The following is a 17,507-nucleotide window of genomic DNA, read 5'->3' as shown; positions in this document are numbered from 1 at the left end:
CAGCTGCTTCTTTTAGAAGCAAATATGCATACATTTTTGCCTGCTCAGCACCAGAACTGAGTCTTGGAAGCGGCAGCTCTGGGCCAGCAATCACTGCTCGCACAAACCGATCAAGTGCCCTCCTAAGACTATGCCACACATCCACAGCGGGATGTTATTTTCCCTGAAGCAGCAGCTGAGGATTCTCCAAGCATAAAGAAATCCCAGCTGGCCTGTTGCATCCCAGCCCTTTCTGACCACTGACACAGCTGTGATAAATACAGTGGAATCAGTGCAGTCAGCCAAGCCCTTTGTCACAGCACAGCCTGCACTGGAGTTAGCGTCCTTCCCTGGACACTGCCAGTCGTGCAAGTGTGGATCTATGCAAATGCTCTGGCACACAGCCCCCACGCTCAGCTCCACTGCTGCTCCCCTGTCAGCAGCGTGGGAGCTAACATACAGGAAATTCATTCATGTACCCAAGCTCTCCCTCCACTCGGGCCCTGAACTTTGCTGCCCACGTATTCACAAACCCACAGTGAGCAGCTGATCTCCTGGCGAGAGGCGGCGGGGGCAAGTAAGGAGAGCGGGGAATCAGTGGTGCTGATGCCATGTCTGCCCCAGCACTGCTGTCACATGCCACATGGCTGTGAAGTCCTTGTGAAGTGCCATTTCATTTAGTCACCTTGTTGCCATCCGTTGTTTCACACTTCCCACTCTACATTAATGTTTAATCACCAGCATTTAAAATGCCTTGCATTTCAGTAGGGAGGAGGGAGTCTCTTTTCCACTGCAGCAATGCCAGTAGCACAGGACACAAGAAAGAGCTGAACGGAGGCACAAACTGAAGTGGTTTCTCACCACAGCTTAGCTGATTGCTGTTAATGAAATTCAATTCTTACAGTAATCCTAAACATTTGGTCCTCCATTCCATCACAGTCTACTCCAAATACCAACCATTTTGGTGGCCAGGGCAGCCCTAGGTGCTGCAGGCAAGACCTTGGCGGAGATTTTTGCTTGTCAGCAATTTTCCAAGGGACCCTGCAAAACACTTGCTCTGTTGTTTTCATTCATAGGAACTAGTGGGATTTTCAACTTTGCAAAAGTCGGAAGCAATAGGCCTGGCCCTTCCTCATAAAACTTTCAAAATAAGCTAAGGTTTTCTGCTGCTGTTCAAAATAGCTTCGAAGGGACTGATTTTAACAGAATAGGTACTCCACCCCTCCTGAAATTCAACACCCTTAGAAATGGATAGAAAATAGAAATGATCTAAAACTGAATGATTCCTACTGCCCAATCTTCTTTCCCAATTTCAGTTGCACTGTTGAAAAGCTCCTTACTTTTTAGGCAGTGTTATTAACTGTAGCAAATATCAGTCAGCAACAATCCCTCCATGTGACAGAAAAGAGAAGGCAAAATCAGGTCAGGGTTAAACTGGGTTTCCTTTCTCTTTTCAGGCCAAACTGAGAAAGCACATCCAGAACCCCAGCGCTTCAGAGTTGGTGCATTTCCTATTTGGGCCACTGGAACTGGTAAACCTTATTTTTTCACAGTTTCACTGTGAACATACTTTTTATTTCTAATGTTGCTTTTGGAATTACAGGCAGCTAGATTTTGCAGAAGAGTTAGAAGGCTGCTCACAAATGGCTAAAGCTTTCTCAGTAAAGCCTAGAAGCAACAATGCCAGTGTTTCTGGCCTCTGATCCGATTTCCAGCTTGAAGTAAATACACAAACCCTAGCAAATATGAATCTTTTCACCCCACCAATAAAGACTTACTGTGGAAAAAAAGTGCAAGCCAGCTCTGGTTCCCATTGGGAATCTGACTGATCTCACCTTCAAGCAAACATGGCTCAATATTTGCACTGAAAGTAAGAAGCAGAAATCCCAGTTTGAAAAAGAAGTCAGAAGGGACACAAATACCAAGTGATTTTGCATTTTTTAAAGTGCCAGCTTGCAATGCATCCTGTCTCTAACAACAGCTAATTTTTAGATCAGATCTTGCTTTGACTCCAATAGAAAAATTCTTGTGTTCCTCTGAACCGTCCATTCTTCGTCAAAGATTTAGGTTGATGTTTCTTGAGACAACTGAGCTGATCTAAGGATTAGCTGCTGCCAACAGGAGTCAGGCTTTGGCATGAAGGCTTGCCCTCTGGCTTTCATTTTATACCTTGGAGAACTTCGGAACTATTTGCCTTATTTGTCTATTTGCTTTTTCTTAATAAAATCTGCCAATCAAGTACTATCAGTGCAGTCCAAGGATAATAAGGGGATGCTGAGGGAATACAGCACCCCTTTTAGGTAGCAGCAGATCATTAATTTAGTTCATCTGTGTTGTGAAAGCTCACCCTTACCTATGAAGGCATAGAGGAGAACTTTGGAAGTGCAAGCCTAATGTGAATTAGCCTGGTTTTAGAGGTACTCACCACGAAGGGTACATTGGCTTCCTTTGGAGTGGGCAGTCATAGAGACTCCAAAGGATCAGAGCCACTGATTTTTCTCTTCAATTTCTGTTCCTCTGTGTGTGTGCTGGTTTGATATTCTGAACATTTCCTGCAAAATCTCTTATATTTCTGTGTAATCCAGATCATCAGTAGCTGTGGTGGCCCTGAGCTTGCCAAGTCTGTCGTCAGCCCGCTTCTTTCTAAAGACGCCACAGATTTCCTTAGAGGACACCTGACACCAAAAGAGATAAACCTCTGGGACTCGCTGGGAGAGACATGGACCAGATCCAGGTGAGGACAGAGCTGCCATCTCACCAGGTTCCCCAAGCTCTTGAGAAAGGCAGAGGGGATGCTTGATTGTATAGCCATGTCAGAGGGTCAAAGATGCCCTGATGCCCTGGCTTCTCCCTGACACACTTTCAGAGACATGTTCCTTGTGAATCTCACTGCATATTCCCCGCTTCATATCCTAGAGCTGAATGGCCCCGAGAAGCAAACATCCCCACCTACATCCCCAAATTCCGCAATGGCTGGGAACCGCCTGTGGAAATCTTCCGTGGAGCTCCCTGGGAAATAGACATTGGACACTTGCAAGAAGAGGTTAGTCTTGTGTCTCCGGCCACCCTCTCTTCTTTTCCCCTTCCTCCCCCTTTTTCAGAGCGAGAGATGGATCTGTGGAGTTTGCAGTGGTGTGCAACAAGCAGTCGGCTCAAAACTCAGATGGATCTGGTCATTCTAGTTAAATATGGAAAGAAAATAAGGCCAGAAAAGGGCAGCAATAATCAGCCTCACCTCCTGATCAACAGGAAATAGGATACTATACTGTAGCTGAGCCCCATGGATACAGGTTTGCCTGAAGAACATTTCTCTGATGTGCACCTCATCGTGACCAAAAGCTTCCACACCATGATTCATCTACCACTATCACTCTCCTTTCCTCTGATACAGCTTTCCCCTTTCCTGGTAACACTGACTCCATTTTTCCCTTTCCAGCTATCATCAGCCAATGGATATCCTTACCGTAACTCCTCACTCAAGCGTGGCCAGACCGCTGATCAGTCACAAGCTGTGGATGCCTTTAAACAGAACGTCACTCAGCATGTAAATAGGTAATGTATCAGCACCACGCTGGACAAGGGCACCTCAGCTGCCACCTTGTAACCTTATAAACACCCACTGCAACAGATCATGACACCAGGATGTTTTGGCATCCTGGTAGATAACTCTCTGCCATTATTAATTCAGACTTGGTAACAAGATCAAGAGAACTCAAAGATCAGATGAGGGATTATTCATGTAAACACTGTCTGCTTTTTAATCACCAGCAGGTGTACAAGGAAATGGGTTACATGTGTTTTCCACCACAAGAGGCAAAAATACTGACTTCATTAGTCAATCAGTAGGTCTTGTCTCATAACATCAGCCCACCGAAGTGATATTAAGGATCATGTGCCAAAGATACTGCACTGCATTTTTGTTCTCCATACATTTAGAGAAGCTAGCATGTCTCCATTCATCCTAAAGCCACAACACGTTGCATAGAAAGAACCTGCTTATAGGAGGAATCTGTATGAAGGTATAAGCACATGCAAGCTTTCTGCTGTTGAAAAATGCAGTGCTGGGAAAGAGCAGCCTGACCTCAGCAGCACTGCGTGGAAAACATTTTAACTAAGGCAGTGCCATTTATTTCACTGGATGCAGCAGCTCCTCCTTTTGCTTTCAGTCACAACCAAAGGGAATAAGATTTATTAGAGGCTGAATAAAATGAGAATGTGTTTCCAGTCTTGCCCATCTCTCTATCAGGAATTGACAGGGCATTGATTTCAGACAACTCTTCTTAATGAGATAAATCCAGAAAATGGGGAAAAACACTCCCCTTTCTCTGGAAGTCTTGGAAAGTTCAGTTTCCAACCCAGAACCAACAAGGCCACCCCTTTGCCTCAGGCTTTTTTCCAAGGGAAAGATGGCTCTCATAATTTAACCAAACACTCTGCCCCACTGCTAGTTTTCTATTACATTACTCAGTGGTATAAAATCTTTATGAAAGAACTTCTGGTTCAAAGTTTAGAGGCTTTTCATCTGCTTGCTTGTTTACACAGGCTTACGCCTTTGAAATTTTCACAAGGTCTCCGAGTTTCAACAAACTCTTCCCAAATTGCAAATGAATTCTCTGCCATAGTCTGCTTTGTGGTGATTTGACATAAAGTTATCGACTTCAAATCTTCAAAGATTGAAGTCCAGACCCAGCAAAGCACTTAACCATGCACTTTTCTGTAGCCAGCTCTAGACTGGAAAAAAAACCTTCAAGCCAGACTGTTTTTTCATGGTTTTATGTTCTAATCTAGAAAATTTATAAGGTCTACTACTACAAAAGAAGTTCAAATTCACAGCAAAATACATTAAATCCAATTATATCAGCAAAATAACTTATTCTTCTCATTCACCCCATCAGAGGTCCTGGTGGGACCATAAAATGGTGCAGATGCAGTGTTGAGTACAGAAAGAATTATGATAACAAATTCTCTTCTCCAATTCCATATTTCTCAGTGAGGTTATGAAAAGTAAGAACTTAGTTTACATGAGAACATTTAAGCCTATCTTTAGTGACTAGTAGACAATGCACTTAAGGAAACATTTTCGTCTGTTAGTCTCAGCAGACAAACTATAAATAGTAGCGTCGAGCCCTGGAATACAAATTAACAGCGTGCCTTTTTACCAAGGTGACTATTTCCCTGAGACACCACCCATTTTAACTACAGTGTGAGCATAGATGAGGATCTCTGTTCTCCTGGGGTAGGTGTTGTGTCTTTTTACCTACCTTTCAGACTGTCAACAGCAAGTTTTCCTTATGCATAACATTTAAGAAAAAAAAGAAAATCAAAGTTAACAGCACCGAAGCAGATGCTAAAATTGAGAATGTGCTTAGATGTCTTCTTCAGTCCAGAGCAGACCTCAGCCAAGCCTGCCTGGATGTTTGCCAAGATCACAGTCCTGGCACAGACATACTTCCTGCTGTACTCATGCTTTTTTCAGGGTAGTTTGAACTAGTTTTCTAACCAAGAGACCCCATATTAACAAATATACCCATGCATCAGTATTATTATTTACACCGGGGCTTTTGGCTGCAGAGAAGTATCATGGAAGCCCCAAGCAACATTACAATAATCAATGAAGGTCACTTGTGTAAAATCTAGTTGCATGCAAATTACACATTAGCTTCAAACTCCTCCAGCCATCACGTCTTTCCTCATGACTCATTTACCTTCTGGAATGCTACAAAAGAAGTAAATTCTACCTAACTCCCTAACTTGGGCTTTCCTCCCCCTCCCTGCCTTCAGGGTACTGCTGGGTAAGGCCACCACTCCCTTTCTTGACTGGTGGATTCAGTCTGTCTGAAAGCCTGCTCCAAGCTCTCCCCCACTACAGGCTTACAACTTCTATATTGCACATGGCCAGAACTACACCAGGAGTTGTCCCAAATCAAGCAAGCTAAACACAACACTACAGCCATAGGCATGATACCAAACCACTAAACCAGTGGTTTCAACCTTTTTCAGGCCATCAAAAGCTATCTAATGAAGACAATAAATGGAACTGAAACTAAGCATAATGGGCTTGCTTTTCAAAGTCAGGTTTTACAGATGCCTCAGAAGCAGTCCACAAAGAGCCAAGTTTCCACAGATCATAGATTTAAAATCACTGACCAAACCCAAGAACTTGGCAGCGGAAAAACATCAGGCTAAAAACTACAATTGCTAGCAGTGCCGGAAGCACTGGCTTCACTCAGCTACACAGAACCTGACATAAACTGGAGAGCCTGACCCCCTGCTGGCATGCCCACTGCGAATACAGAACCTGGGAGTCTTCTGCGTCAGATAGCTGTGCAGGTTGCAAGTCATAAGCAGAAAGATCCATAGAACGTCCATTAAAGTAGTTTCCACCTGCCCTGACACAACAAGGCAAGACAGTTTTTCCATACTACAAACAATTTTGGAATTAAAAAATAACACTACACCCATCCCAACCAGAGAAGAAAAAGATGAGACCTGCAAAATTTCCCTAAGCTAGGCAAAAAAAAAACCCTATGAAAAAATAAGCCATTTCAGTTTGGGTCAAAGGAAATCTTTCATTGCACTTTTTCCACCATTTTCCATTTTTTACAATCTATCACATTTATTTTCTCTCTCTCTCTCCAAATGATAAGTCATTCAACATTGAAAACTGTATATTCTTGTATCAGAAATTCCCAAGCAAAATACTTAAACACATTCCTTTCCCCCCAAACATATCTTAGAATAGAAACACTCAAACTCACTTTTCCTGGGAACCTGCAGAATCCTGATTCAGTAGCTCAGCATTTGTTGTCTGATGAAAAAAACATAGATTTCCAGTCAGTTCTACCTACGGTCACTAGTGCCTGCTGCTCCCCTACTGTGGCATATGGGGCAGTTGTTTCCACTTATCAGGACATGAGAGTTTCACACTTATTTTTCACAGGAGGTGCAATCAGAGCATTTTGTTTGTGCTTTGTCAGTCTCCCCAGTCCTTGCAGCAGTAAAGCAGCAACAGACGGGGAAGAAGTCTTTTCTTCTACCCTGAAAGCAGCAGCCTCACAGTCCCCCAATAAGGCCGCTAACCAAAAAGCCCTACAGCCTTTTTTTTTTTTCTTCCAAGCATAGGGTCTTTCACTAGAATGAGGGGTGAAAATCTTCTTCAAAAAAAGAGTAGCAAAGAGGTACTGCCCCTCCTAACACAAACACAATTGTCGCTCTACCTGCACTGGCACAGTCTTCACCACTCTTCTTTTGCCAGTGAACCTATATTGCCCTAGTTATTAGATAGGACTCGATTAAAACTCCTTTATTTTAACCTCCTGCAGGAATTTTGAGGCACAGGGAATGGCTCTGCCGAAGAGATATGCCAAAATCCGCTACGATTTCACCGCACGAAATGCCAATGAACTCTCAGTGCTTAAGGATGAAATCCTGGAGGTACGTGAACATGCTGGGGAGAAGGTGTGCCCTCCTCCCCTTTCCAGGAACAGCAGAGAGATCTAGAGACACTGGCAAGTGCCAACTCATTTTTGCTTGGTGTTTTCTGAGCAGTAACACAAAGCTTTGCTCAAACCTAAAGCTTTACCTCTGAGCTGGAGCAGGCTGACTGTATGCATTGGGTCATTTGCTCAGCTGAAACACATCAGTCACATCTTAATTAGCAATGAGGGGGAAGGAAAACAAGTCACTGTATTACACTGCTCACCCACTTGCTGGGCCTATGTTCATTATTAATAGTCCCCCCCAAAGGAATTATTTTCTATGAAAACATCCTTTTTCATAATCTTTCTCTTACTGCAATACTGTTGGCAGCTGGAGAATGTAGGACACGACTTGGTCTACACGTTAACTGTAACAGAACTATGACTTGAAAGAAAGACTTCTGTTCAAAAATGTAGCTAGAATGAGAAATGTGTGTGGGCCTTGCCAGCAAAGCTCATCCATTCTGGAAAGTTTACTTTGAAAAAAACTAAATAAAAAAAATCACCATTCTGGATTAAACAAGCCTGCTGAAAGGACCAAGGGGACAGGTACAATAGGAGATATCTCAGCAATGGGCAATCTCCTTGCCACATCATCGTTATGATGTGATGGTGTTATGTACTATGATGTAACACATGATCAAGTTATATGAGAACACTGGCATTTTTGGCAGGAGTCACTCTTGATTTATTTTTTTTTTAATGCAAAAAGACAACACAAATTCAGTCACTGGAAAAAAAAAAGGAGAAACAGGTAAATTAAGTAGGAACTATGAGTTCTTCAGCACTCCAGTTCTGTTTTCCCCCAGAGATGCTCTCCTGTTCATCATTAGGATAAGTTCTGATGCTTTTCAGGAAAGGCTTCAGTCTTGAATTGCAAACGTGCACAACAGATCTATTTGCCAGCTCCTGGCCTCAAGGATGTTATTCTGACAACTTCATGTTACTGTGTGGTTTATTTCCACTATATGCCATTTGTGTTTGCCAGAAATCTGATGTTCTCACTAGCAAATTTATTTTTTTCCCTCTCTCAGGTGTTGGAAGATAATAAGCAGTGGTGGAAGTTGCTCAACAGGAGTGGGCAGGCTGGTTACGTCCCTTATAATATCCTGGACGTGGTGAAACTGGAAGAGCTCGAACAGGTCTGTAGTCAGGTGATACTTAACTGGTAGCCAGCTGCAGGGCATAATTAGCCTCTGAGAATAATCTTGTAATTAGACCTCCCTGGATTTCTTAGGATGCTGTGCATAAGTCAGGATGAACCCTCACATGCAGACGAACAAGGATCCTGGGGATTCCTGAGTCTCCTATGATAAAACTCTCACATTTTGCCACCGTTACCTTTCCCCTCCCCAAACAATGCCTGTCCTTGCCATCTGTGCAGCAGCCTCATGCTTTCCTCCCACTCTGAGATGCCAAGCACATTGCCTGCTGCCAACAGTGCCTGGCAGGCAGGGTTATGGTACAGGCGAAGGCTGAGTCCTCCTGCAGCAGCCTGCTATGAAGTGAGACCCTAGCTTGAAGGGATGCCCACCCTGAGCCTAGCAGCATGACTTGTTCATCCCAACAGAAAAGGTCTTGTGTTGAGGTATCGCCAAACAGCTGCTGGCTACAGTGGCTTGAAAGAGTTCCACCCTTTGCCAGTGCCTTCCCCCCCAAACCCACATACTTCTCAGCCTATGGTTTACCACCTCCTCTGTTGCAAAACCCTGCTGCTTTCAGGGCTGTGCTGTGAACAGGATGAAAGAGCTAATGCAGCCATAAAAGCAAATTTTGCCATGAAAATGCTGAGATTTTTGTTGGGGGTTAAATTAAACACAGACAGTTCCCTCATCTAGTTTAAGTTCAGCAGCAGGAACAAGTTACTGGAGTGGATGCAGATGGAAATACCATCTAAGTGAGTACTAAGCGAATATTGCTCTCAAGTACCTTGCATTGCAAAAATGTGGAGCTGGAGAGCTCTAAATGCCCTAAGGAAGCATGGAATTGGTTACCCGCTTTGGTATTTCACAGCTTGGGCAAAGCATAAGGTGCCCCAGCAGGCTTCTGGATAAAAGCCCTGTTAGTTTAATCAAAATGTCAAAAAACTCTTTCCAGACTGCTCCAGGCACTTGGCAGTGGTCCCACTTAACATCCCATTACTAGAGCAGTGATGCTTTAGCTTCAAATGGAATTTCTGTTCATTTTCTCTTCATATAAAAATCCTTTTGCTTCCCTTGCTCTCCATCTCCAAGGAAGCCCTATGAGCAGTAATTTCTGCATAGCAAAAGGCTAAAGGGCCGAGTCATGCATGTGAGAGCAGTCATCCGCAGCAGTAGTAAGCAAGCATACAACAGCACTCCTCACTGTGTGGTGAGTGTGACATATTTTCCAGGTGTGTAAATGCCATGTCAATGCCTTCACGCAGTCTTCAGCCTTTGGTTTGGGTTCTGTTCTTTCCCATAAGACCCCAGAAATTAAGTTCTTCCATGCAGCTCCAACTGAGGTCTCATCAGCCTCAGCTGAGTGGCCCCAGATCAGCACAGAGAGAACATGGCAATTTGTCCCTCAATTTGCTATCATGGGTGGGAAGCAAAAAGTTTAAGAAAATGAAAAATGGCAAAAAAAATTCTTACACATTTTTTTTTTCTTTCTTATCATCTAGTCTAACCAGAGGTACAAAGGAGACCTGAGCCCCAGGGGATATGGACCATCCAGCCCAACTCACAAGCTACCTGCCAGCTATGCTGGGGATAAATGGGGAAGTGAAATGTTATCGCGCAACTCTCCCCAGGACGCCAAAGAACGTATGTGTCCCAAACCAAGCTCCCAGCGTCCAGGCACCTTTTACACCACACATAGCAGCCTCAGGCAGCCAGAGAGCTTGGCACCGCGGCTTTGCGTTTCAGGAGTTAATTGAAAAGTTTCTGTGAACCCATGTTTTTGCTCACTCTCTGTCGTGGTGGTTTTCTTTCTTTCTTTACTTTTACCATAATGGTCTGTCCACTGTTTTTGGTTGTTGTGTGCATGTAGCCAGACCTACCCAAGGGCTTTCCCTCTCATAAAGCTCTGCACAAGGAGTGACTGCACCTGTTAGTGATAAGCAATAGACCAGCAGTGGTTTTGGAGGAGGTTCCAGGTAGCGCAACAACCAACAGAGCAGCCCTGAGGAGCTCACTGACTCATGTCAGGACTCTCAGGCAGCCTGGGACAAGTGGGGCAAAAAGGTGATCACCTTAACCCTCCTTCCAGCTTGACCCTCTTCCTACTCCCAAGGAGAGAGTTTCCTTTCCCCACCAAAACGTTTAAGTGTGTCTAAGCAATCACACACATTCAGGTCAATCCCTTTCACTCGCTTCCTTTGGTCCTGTCTCCTGCCACACATGCAGCGCCTGCCCAGCCTGTTCCTTCACATGGTTTCAGAGAATTCCAGCCAGCAGATCTGCCAATATGAGATTCACATCACTCCCTCACCCTGTGCATGCTATGCAGGGTCACAGAGCATGAGAAAGACCAGGAGCCCTGCTCACCTCACCCCCTTATCACACTCTGCATACACCTGTAGCAAGCTGTCTCCCAAAGGCCACAACCAGTGTTCATACCCTGTTCAGCTACCGTGGACTCCTGGAAGCAGGAGCCCTTTTGGGACGATGGAAAGCCCCATAATACGAGCATCATGGACATGTATCTATTAATAACACTGAGTTATTCTCCACAGTCTTCAGGAGTTTCATGGAAAAAGTGATACTAGATGATGTGTCGCTGGAGTTTTATGAGTGTGCTGCTCACTCCCAGTTCATGCTTCCTGCCACTTCTATTTAGCTGCACAGCAAAACGAGGACTGAAAAGTAGAGGGAGCAGGGCTACAGCTCAAAACCAAGACTCTAGTTTTAGGTAGTCACAGAACTGGCCTTCCACATCAGGCAACAGCGAAAGGGCAATGGGAAGAAAATAAATGGTAACACAGAGGCACAGAAAAATGGGAACCTCGTTCTCAGAAACAGATAGTCAGAGGTCAGTCTCCCTGACCTCTGCTGTCTCATGTGGTCTGGGTTTTTTCCCCTCCCTGCTGCTAGGTTTGCAGGGCAATTTCCTTATTTCAATAGCCTGAAGGGAACTAAGTAACTCAAAAACAGGAAGATGACAAACTAAGGCAAAAACACAACAGCAACACCAGACATCAGGGAAAAAGGACCCTGTCCCTTGACACTGCTTGACAGCTTTGGTGGGAGCAAAGACACTGCCAGATCAGGTTTTACACCCTTCAGCAAGCTTCTGCTAGTTGGTGTTGCAGGGTTTTATGTCCTTTGAATGAGGTGTGATGAACAGGATAGGTTAGTAACACGAGAAACAAGATTGATCTCAGTATAAATTTATATATAAAATAGGGGAAAATATAGGTCTTTACCAGGTCCAAGCTACTAGAAAGGAAATTAACTCTATCCCAGCTGAAACCAGGACATGAAGCAATGAGGCCAAAATCTCAGACATGTAGTGCTTGTCCCAAACCTTGCCCTTGTCCTGGGGGACAGTCACACTGCAAGAAACCTTTAAGCAGCTTTTTAGGTTCAGTGATCACTGTGGACGATGAGCATTTGGCTGTTACTTTGTGATTCCTCCTCTCCATCATTCTGAAGAAGAACTGCAGAAATCTAGGTTTCTCCCAAACAAGCAGCAAGGTTTCATAAGCTGAAGGAAGTTCAGAGTATTTGGTTGGGGGAAAAGGGGAGATTCCCAAAGTCTGCTCCAGCAGTCTACCAGCCTCCAAAACTGTGGTGGTCTCCCTTTACACGTTTGTTCCTGATGGAAGTTTGAAGGTCAAAATGTTGTTGCTCAACCTATCGCTCTAAAAGCACTTAAGCTTGTTCTTTAAAACTAAACAACAAAAGTAAGCACTTTCCTTTGGTGTATTTACAGACAATAAAAATGCTGAGCCACATTTTGATCTTCCTTACACTTTCCCTGCAAACGCATTAATTTAATAGGATTTGTGACTGAGGACTTAATTTCATTCCCTGCTCTCTACCTTGTGCCTTGTTTCCCCAGAACTTATTCATCAAATGGACGAGCTGAATGATGAGTTGCTAAAGAAGATCACAAACAATAAAATTCAGCCTCCCCAGAGGAATTTCAAAGTGGAAAAGCCTCAGCAAGTTTTTGTGCCCCTCACCTTTGAATCCAGCACTGAAGAAGTCAAAGCTTGGCTGGAGGCAAAGTCATTCAGCAAAGAGTAAGATCTGCTTTACTACCATATGAAATGCTGCTCCTTCATCTAAAAAGGAGCGGGGGAGGCAGCTTGCAACTTTTCAACTGGATTACAAGTCACTTGTATTTACTTACAGAGCCTGTGTTGCAAATTAGATTTCAATCATATTAAAACCAGGCTATATAACCAGTATATTCAGAGCCCAAACTTACTCCTTTTCTTTCTCGTACACTATCAAATAAACCTTGTCTTACAGCGCAGCAAAAGACTTAATGAGTAGCTGCACATAAACAAATGGTCTTGCTTACTCTCACAACTCACAGCCAAATACTGCACAAACTCCTAGTGCTGGTGTGTGTCTGGCCCCGGTTAGCCAGTTCAGAGTGTTGAACTTAGAGAAAAATAACTAATTAACTAACTAAACGCATGGCCTGTGGGAAAATTCCAGATGACTGCCTGTCTCTGGAGAAGCTGTCCTAACGTATCTCTGAGGAAGAGCCAGACTCTCAGCCGGGACGAGCAAATCTTCCCAGGGAAGGACCAAAAAGCTGCACGTGGTCAAGGATTACAAGTTACAACTCACACTCTGCACAGCGAGCTAAGAGGAGCTCCAGGATTGCTCCCCAAATGCGATGCAACCAGAGTGAAATCACTGCAATACCCGTGGGGCTGGGTATACAGTGGACACCAGGGTGACTCTGGCTTCACTCACTTCTCATGGCTTGCTGTCATCCCCACCAAGAGCTTGGGTTACCCAACAGCTGCCACCTCGGCACAGCCCCAGGGCCTTGCATGTGATATGATCCTGGTGCAGGGGCTGCACATCAGCTGCTCCTAGCCCTTTTACCTCTGACTCCCCTCACCTTCAGCAAGAGGCCACGTGTAGCACAATTATCATCTCCTCGCTTTGTGTCTTCCCAGGACAGTGGAACACCTTGGTATCCTTACTGGAGCTCAGCTCTTCTCCCTCAACAGAGAGGAGCTGAAGAAAGTGTGTGGTGATGAGGGAAACAGAGTATACAGTAAAATCACAGTGGAGAAAAACCAGCTGGAGGTAAGTAGCTTTCTGGACAACTCCTACCTGAACGGGTTCCTGTACCAGCAGTGTCAGATATCCCATTAAACAGACATGTTAAGAAACTTAATTTAAAAAAACAAAACCAAAACCCCCAACCAAAACCCACACAACCAAAAAACCACACCACCTAAAAATCATGAGAAGTCTTTTAAGGAAAAAGGCCTCAAATCTGTAAGGCAGATCACCTGTCTCCACTAATGAATCTGCCTCCTTACTGGTATCCCTCATTCCTTTGAAACTAGCTCTACTCTTAAAGCATTAGTTAAATACTATAATTTAACTATAGCTTGACATTAAAATTCAAACTTCCTCTTTTGTTTCCATTCTAGAAAAGCAGAGGGGAGTCAGAGCTCCAAGAAATCATGAAGCGTCGCCAGGAAAGGATTGATTCTGCTAATTAAAATCTATCTGCTTTATTTCAGCTATTAGTCATAGTAGTGCAGAAAAAGGGAACAAAAGCAATGATCACCAGTCCAGAAAAGAGACAGCAGTGCTCCACTTAGAGATGTAATAGCCATCAAAGTGACAATTTCTTGAACACTGTTGATAAGGGTAGACAATAAGACCACGTCCCATTGGGAAAGGTGTTTTAATATTGCATGAAGTATTTTTTTTTATAACTATATATTTTATACTGAAATTTTATGTGCATGCGATCAGAGCAGATCAGAATTCACACGTGTCTGAATGTATGACAATGGCTGGATTCAAGCAAAAAAGACCCTGCAAAGCTTTTCTCATAGGGCTGTACCTGCTCCCACCCTCCTTGCCTGCGTGGCTCAGGAAGAGAGGGCATGGCACAGAGCGCAGAACAAGCCAGCCTGAATGTTTAGAGTCTGGACCACAGAAATAAGTCTTTTACCCCACTTTTCATTTCCTTCTCTGTGGCAGATATCCCCCGCAGCCCACTAGCAAAGGCCCTGTGACAATTCACTGTCCTCCTTCTGTCCCCTCCGTGCCCCCTCCTTGGACGAGGCTGGAATTGCAACACACATGACCTAAGACTGGCTGCTTCCTTAAATACGTGTACTAGTTAGCGCTGTCTTTGAACAGTGGAAATGGGCTTTCACTGCGTAATAACGAGCAGGATCCAAGATTTGAATCTGCAAATAGGTGAGCTCAGCCTGATCACACCTGCTTACGCAAAGGCTGAGGCTCAGGGCAGCTGTGCAGCCCGTCACCTTGGCACTGATCCTGTATCGGAAAGTTGTAGTATTGCCAAAGCCAGGCCTCAAACAAGGAGACAATAAGCCCATACCGTTTGCTCCCAGCCCAGTCACACCCAAAGCCTTTCCCAGGGTGTTCATCACTCATCCCCACCTTCACATTTTCATTGCAAAGAGTAATCTGAAATGCTTCCTAAATACCTAAGAAACAAAAACACACTTGGAAAGGTTGTTTTAATACAAAATAAATGGCCACAAGACAAAAACCCAATATCTAATTTAGTAGAGGCTGTTGTTCTTCACTTCCTGTTTTTCCTAATAATGCTATGTGCATATGTATACATATATATATCGCTAGTGAAATACTCCCTCACTTTTACAATCTATAAATGGGTAGGAGGAAAAAATCCCTTTCCCTAGAGACATAATTAAGTGATTATGCATCAATAATTCAGCCAAAGTTTTAAAAGCTGAAGCAAACATATAGTAGATTTCCTGTCCACAGCAAGTTTGGCACACACTGTATTTATATCTACATTTTACTTACAGACCAGCTTGATAAGAATGCAGTAAAGTACACACATCTATCTACAGGAACTGCTCACAGACTAGGAAGACTTTGTCTTTCTCTCTCTCCCTTTCACACACCCTAACTTTGGTTGAATGGGAATTCAGGCCCAGACTCCACAAAGACTTAAACATATGCTTTCTTTTACGTGCTGTGAATGGTCCCACCTTCTTTAAAGGTTAAGCACATGCCTAAGTCTTTGCACAATTTGAGCCTGTCCTTGCACATTTAATGGAAAAAGCTGTACAGCTCTAAAGCAGTGGCTGGGGAACACGTGTCTAAATCTGAGAATACTGATGCACCTCTCAATTTTGGCTTTGTTCTTCCAAAAATGTTTCTAATGGATGATGTATTTTCTTAAATGTTGAAATAGGACCAGCAGTATTAGGGTGCAGGCAGGGAACTTACAGAGGAGGATCATGTTTTTAGTCACAACCCTGCTGGCTTGCCACGGCGACTGAAATTTGCAAAGGGCACTCACCTTGTCAGGGAAGGATGAAGACAACAATCCTCCCCAGAAGCCTGGGCTCTGGATTAGGGTGGAGATGGGAAGCAGGTGTGAACACTGGTAAACCATTGGTGTTAGAAGCACAGGAGGCTAAATAATTTCTAAAATGAAAATAAAAACAAATGATGAGCTAGGAAACACACCATTCTTGTCTTCAGGTATAAAGGAAAACAAATCACACAGAATTATAGTTACTTGGGATTATAATAGAAGCGTACACAACAGTTCTGTAAAGCTGGGAGCCATGGGAGCATTTCGTAAAATAAATATATCAGTAGACCTTATTGCAGAAGTCACTTTTAAAAATTTCCATATGACTGAGCTGTGCATCTGTTATATTTGTACTGCCTGCAGATAATGCTATAACGTACTGTACATTAATGTAATTGAACGAAGGATAAAATGATATAACCATGCACTGTGTAAGATTTATTAAAATAGTTAAGTTATACTTATAACTCCATCTCTGTCTCACTTGGATATAAATGAAAGCAATAGGACACAAAAACAGTCGATAAGGGCTGCTTTTCATAATGACTTGTCGCTCTAAGTTACACAGCAGAGTATCTGAAACCGCACGTTTCCTTTTGTTTCTGGGGGACTGCTGTTCAAAAGGAAGGATGTTATGGCCTCGATAATCATTCATGTCTAGAAAGAGGGGTAAATGAAAATCCCACATACAATAGCAATCAAATGCCAGGAAAGCTACCAGCTCAATCCCAAACATCCCCTTGCTCATCGTCTTGAAGAACAAATTTCGCTTACCTCTGCCACGTGCAACTGAGACAACACGCCAGCGTTTACACACACAGATACTGTCCAAGACTACATTGTGCACTGGCAAGCTAAAAACAACTAACCCTGGTCAATGCCAGCTAATGCTGGCCGGGAACGGATATTCAAGGAGGCTCCATTATTCCTTGGCAAAGGACTCTGGAGACAATGAGAACATGTTTCCTACACAGTCACAGAATTCAAACAGGACTTAAACCTAACTCCTTTTTCCATTATCCTCTCTTTGGGTTGGACAAAGCATGAGAAGGTTGTACAAAAGCATATCCTTGTGTATCAGGAAGGGAAATCACTGTGGCAGCTTCCACAATTAGAACAATACAAGACAAAATGAGGGGAACAGCACAATCCAAAGAGCCTCTGTTTAAAGGCCAAGGGGCAGATTCTGCAACATTTCCAGCCAAGTCCCATTCCCCATTTCAGAAGCACAACCACGTTAACCAGATCGCCTTCTCCAGAGTTTAAATGAAGTTGAGGAGAATGAACATCCATCGGTGCCCAAGAATGTGTGCCTTGCTGGGTTAGGGGGGCTCTCTCTGGCATGGCGGTGCAGGCTGCAGCCCTGGCTGACCAGCTCTGTTGAGCCTCGCCCCGACAGCGAGGGAGGAAACGCACCGTTCGGCTCCTGCAACGGGTTAACACAGGCGTGGCACGGCTGCGAGTCTTCCCTCAAGGCTGCTAAACGGGGCGAACGCCTCACCCTCACCAACCCTCCCGCCGCCATCTTGTGCCACCGGCGGAGCCCTACCCCGG

The 17,507-nt window shown here is 44.1% G+C and overlaps 1 protein-coding gene across 1 annotated transcript in view; it reads left to right on the top strand.

The window, feature by feature from the left end:
- EPS8L2 (EPS8 signaling adaptor L2) overlaps nucleotides 1–16,421 on the top strand; it is a 66,385-nt gene extending 49,964 nt beyond the window's left edge. Inside the window, exons 12-21 of the mRNA XM_075048487.1 lie at nucleotides 1,437–1,511; nucleotides 2,565–2,713; nucleotides 2,896–3,022; nucleotides 3,416–3,531; nucleotides 7,302–7,413; nucleotides 8,492–8,599; nucleotides 10,102–10,243; nucleotides 12,483–12,666; nucleotides 13,564–13,696; nucleotides 14,050–16,421. Of these exons, the coding sequence (XP_074904588.1) occupies nucleotides 1,437–1,511; nucleotides 2,565–2,713; nucleotides 2,896–3,022; nucleotides 3,416–3,531; nucleotides 7,302–7,413; nucleotides 8,492–8,599; nucleotides 10,102–10,243; nucleotides 12,483–12,666; nucleotides 13,564–13,696; nucleotides 14,050–14,121 (1,218 nt within the window). The 3' untranslated portion in view covers nucleotides 14,122–16,421. The remainder of the gene's footprint in view (nucleotides 1–1,436; nucleotides 1,512–2,564; nucleotides 2,714–2,895; nucleotides 3,023–3,415; nucleotides 3,532–7,301; nucleotides 7,414–8,491; nucleotides 8,600–10,101; nucleotides 10,244–12,482; nucleotides 12,667–13,563; nucleotides 13,697–14,049) is intronic.
- Nucleotides 16,422–17,507: the final 1,086 nt, after the last annotated feature.

This window comes from Buteo buteo, chromosome 16 (assembly GCF_964188355.1).
Source record: "Buteo buteo chromosome 16, bButBut1.hap1.1, whole genome shotgun sequence".
In the NCBI taxonomy this organism is placed as follows: domain Eukaryota; kingdom Metazoa; phylum Chordata; class Aves; order Accipitriformes; family Accipitridae; genus Buteo; species Buteo buteo.
The sequence above is the reverse complement of the archived record's forward strand: the minus strand, read 5'-3'. Positions and strand labels throughout refer to the sequence as shown.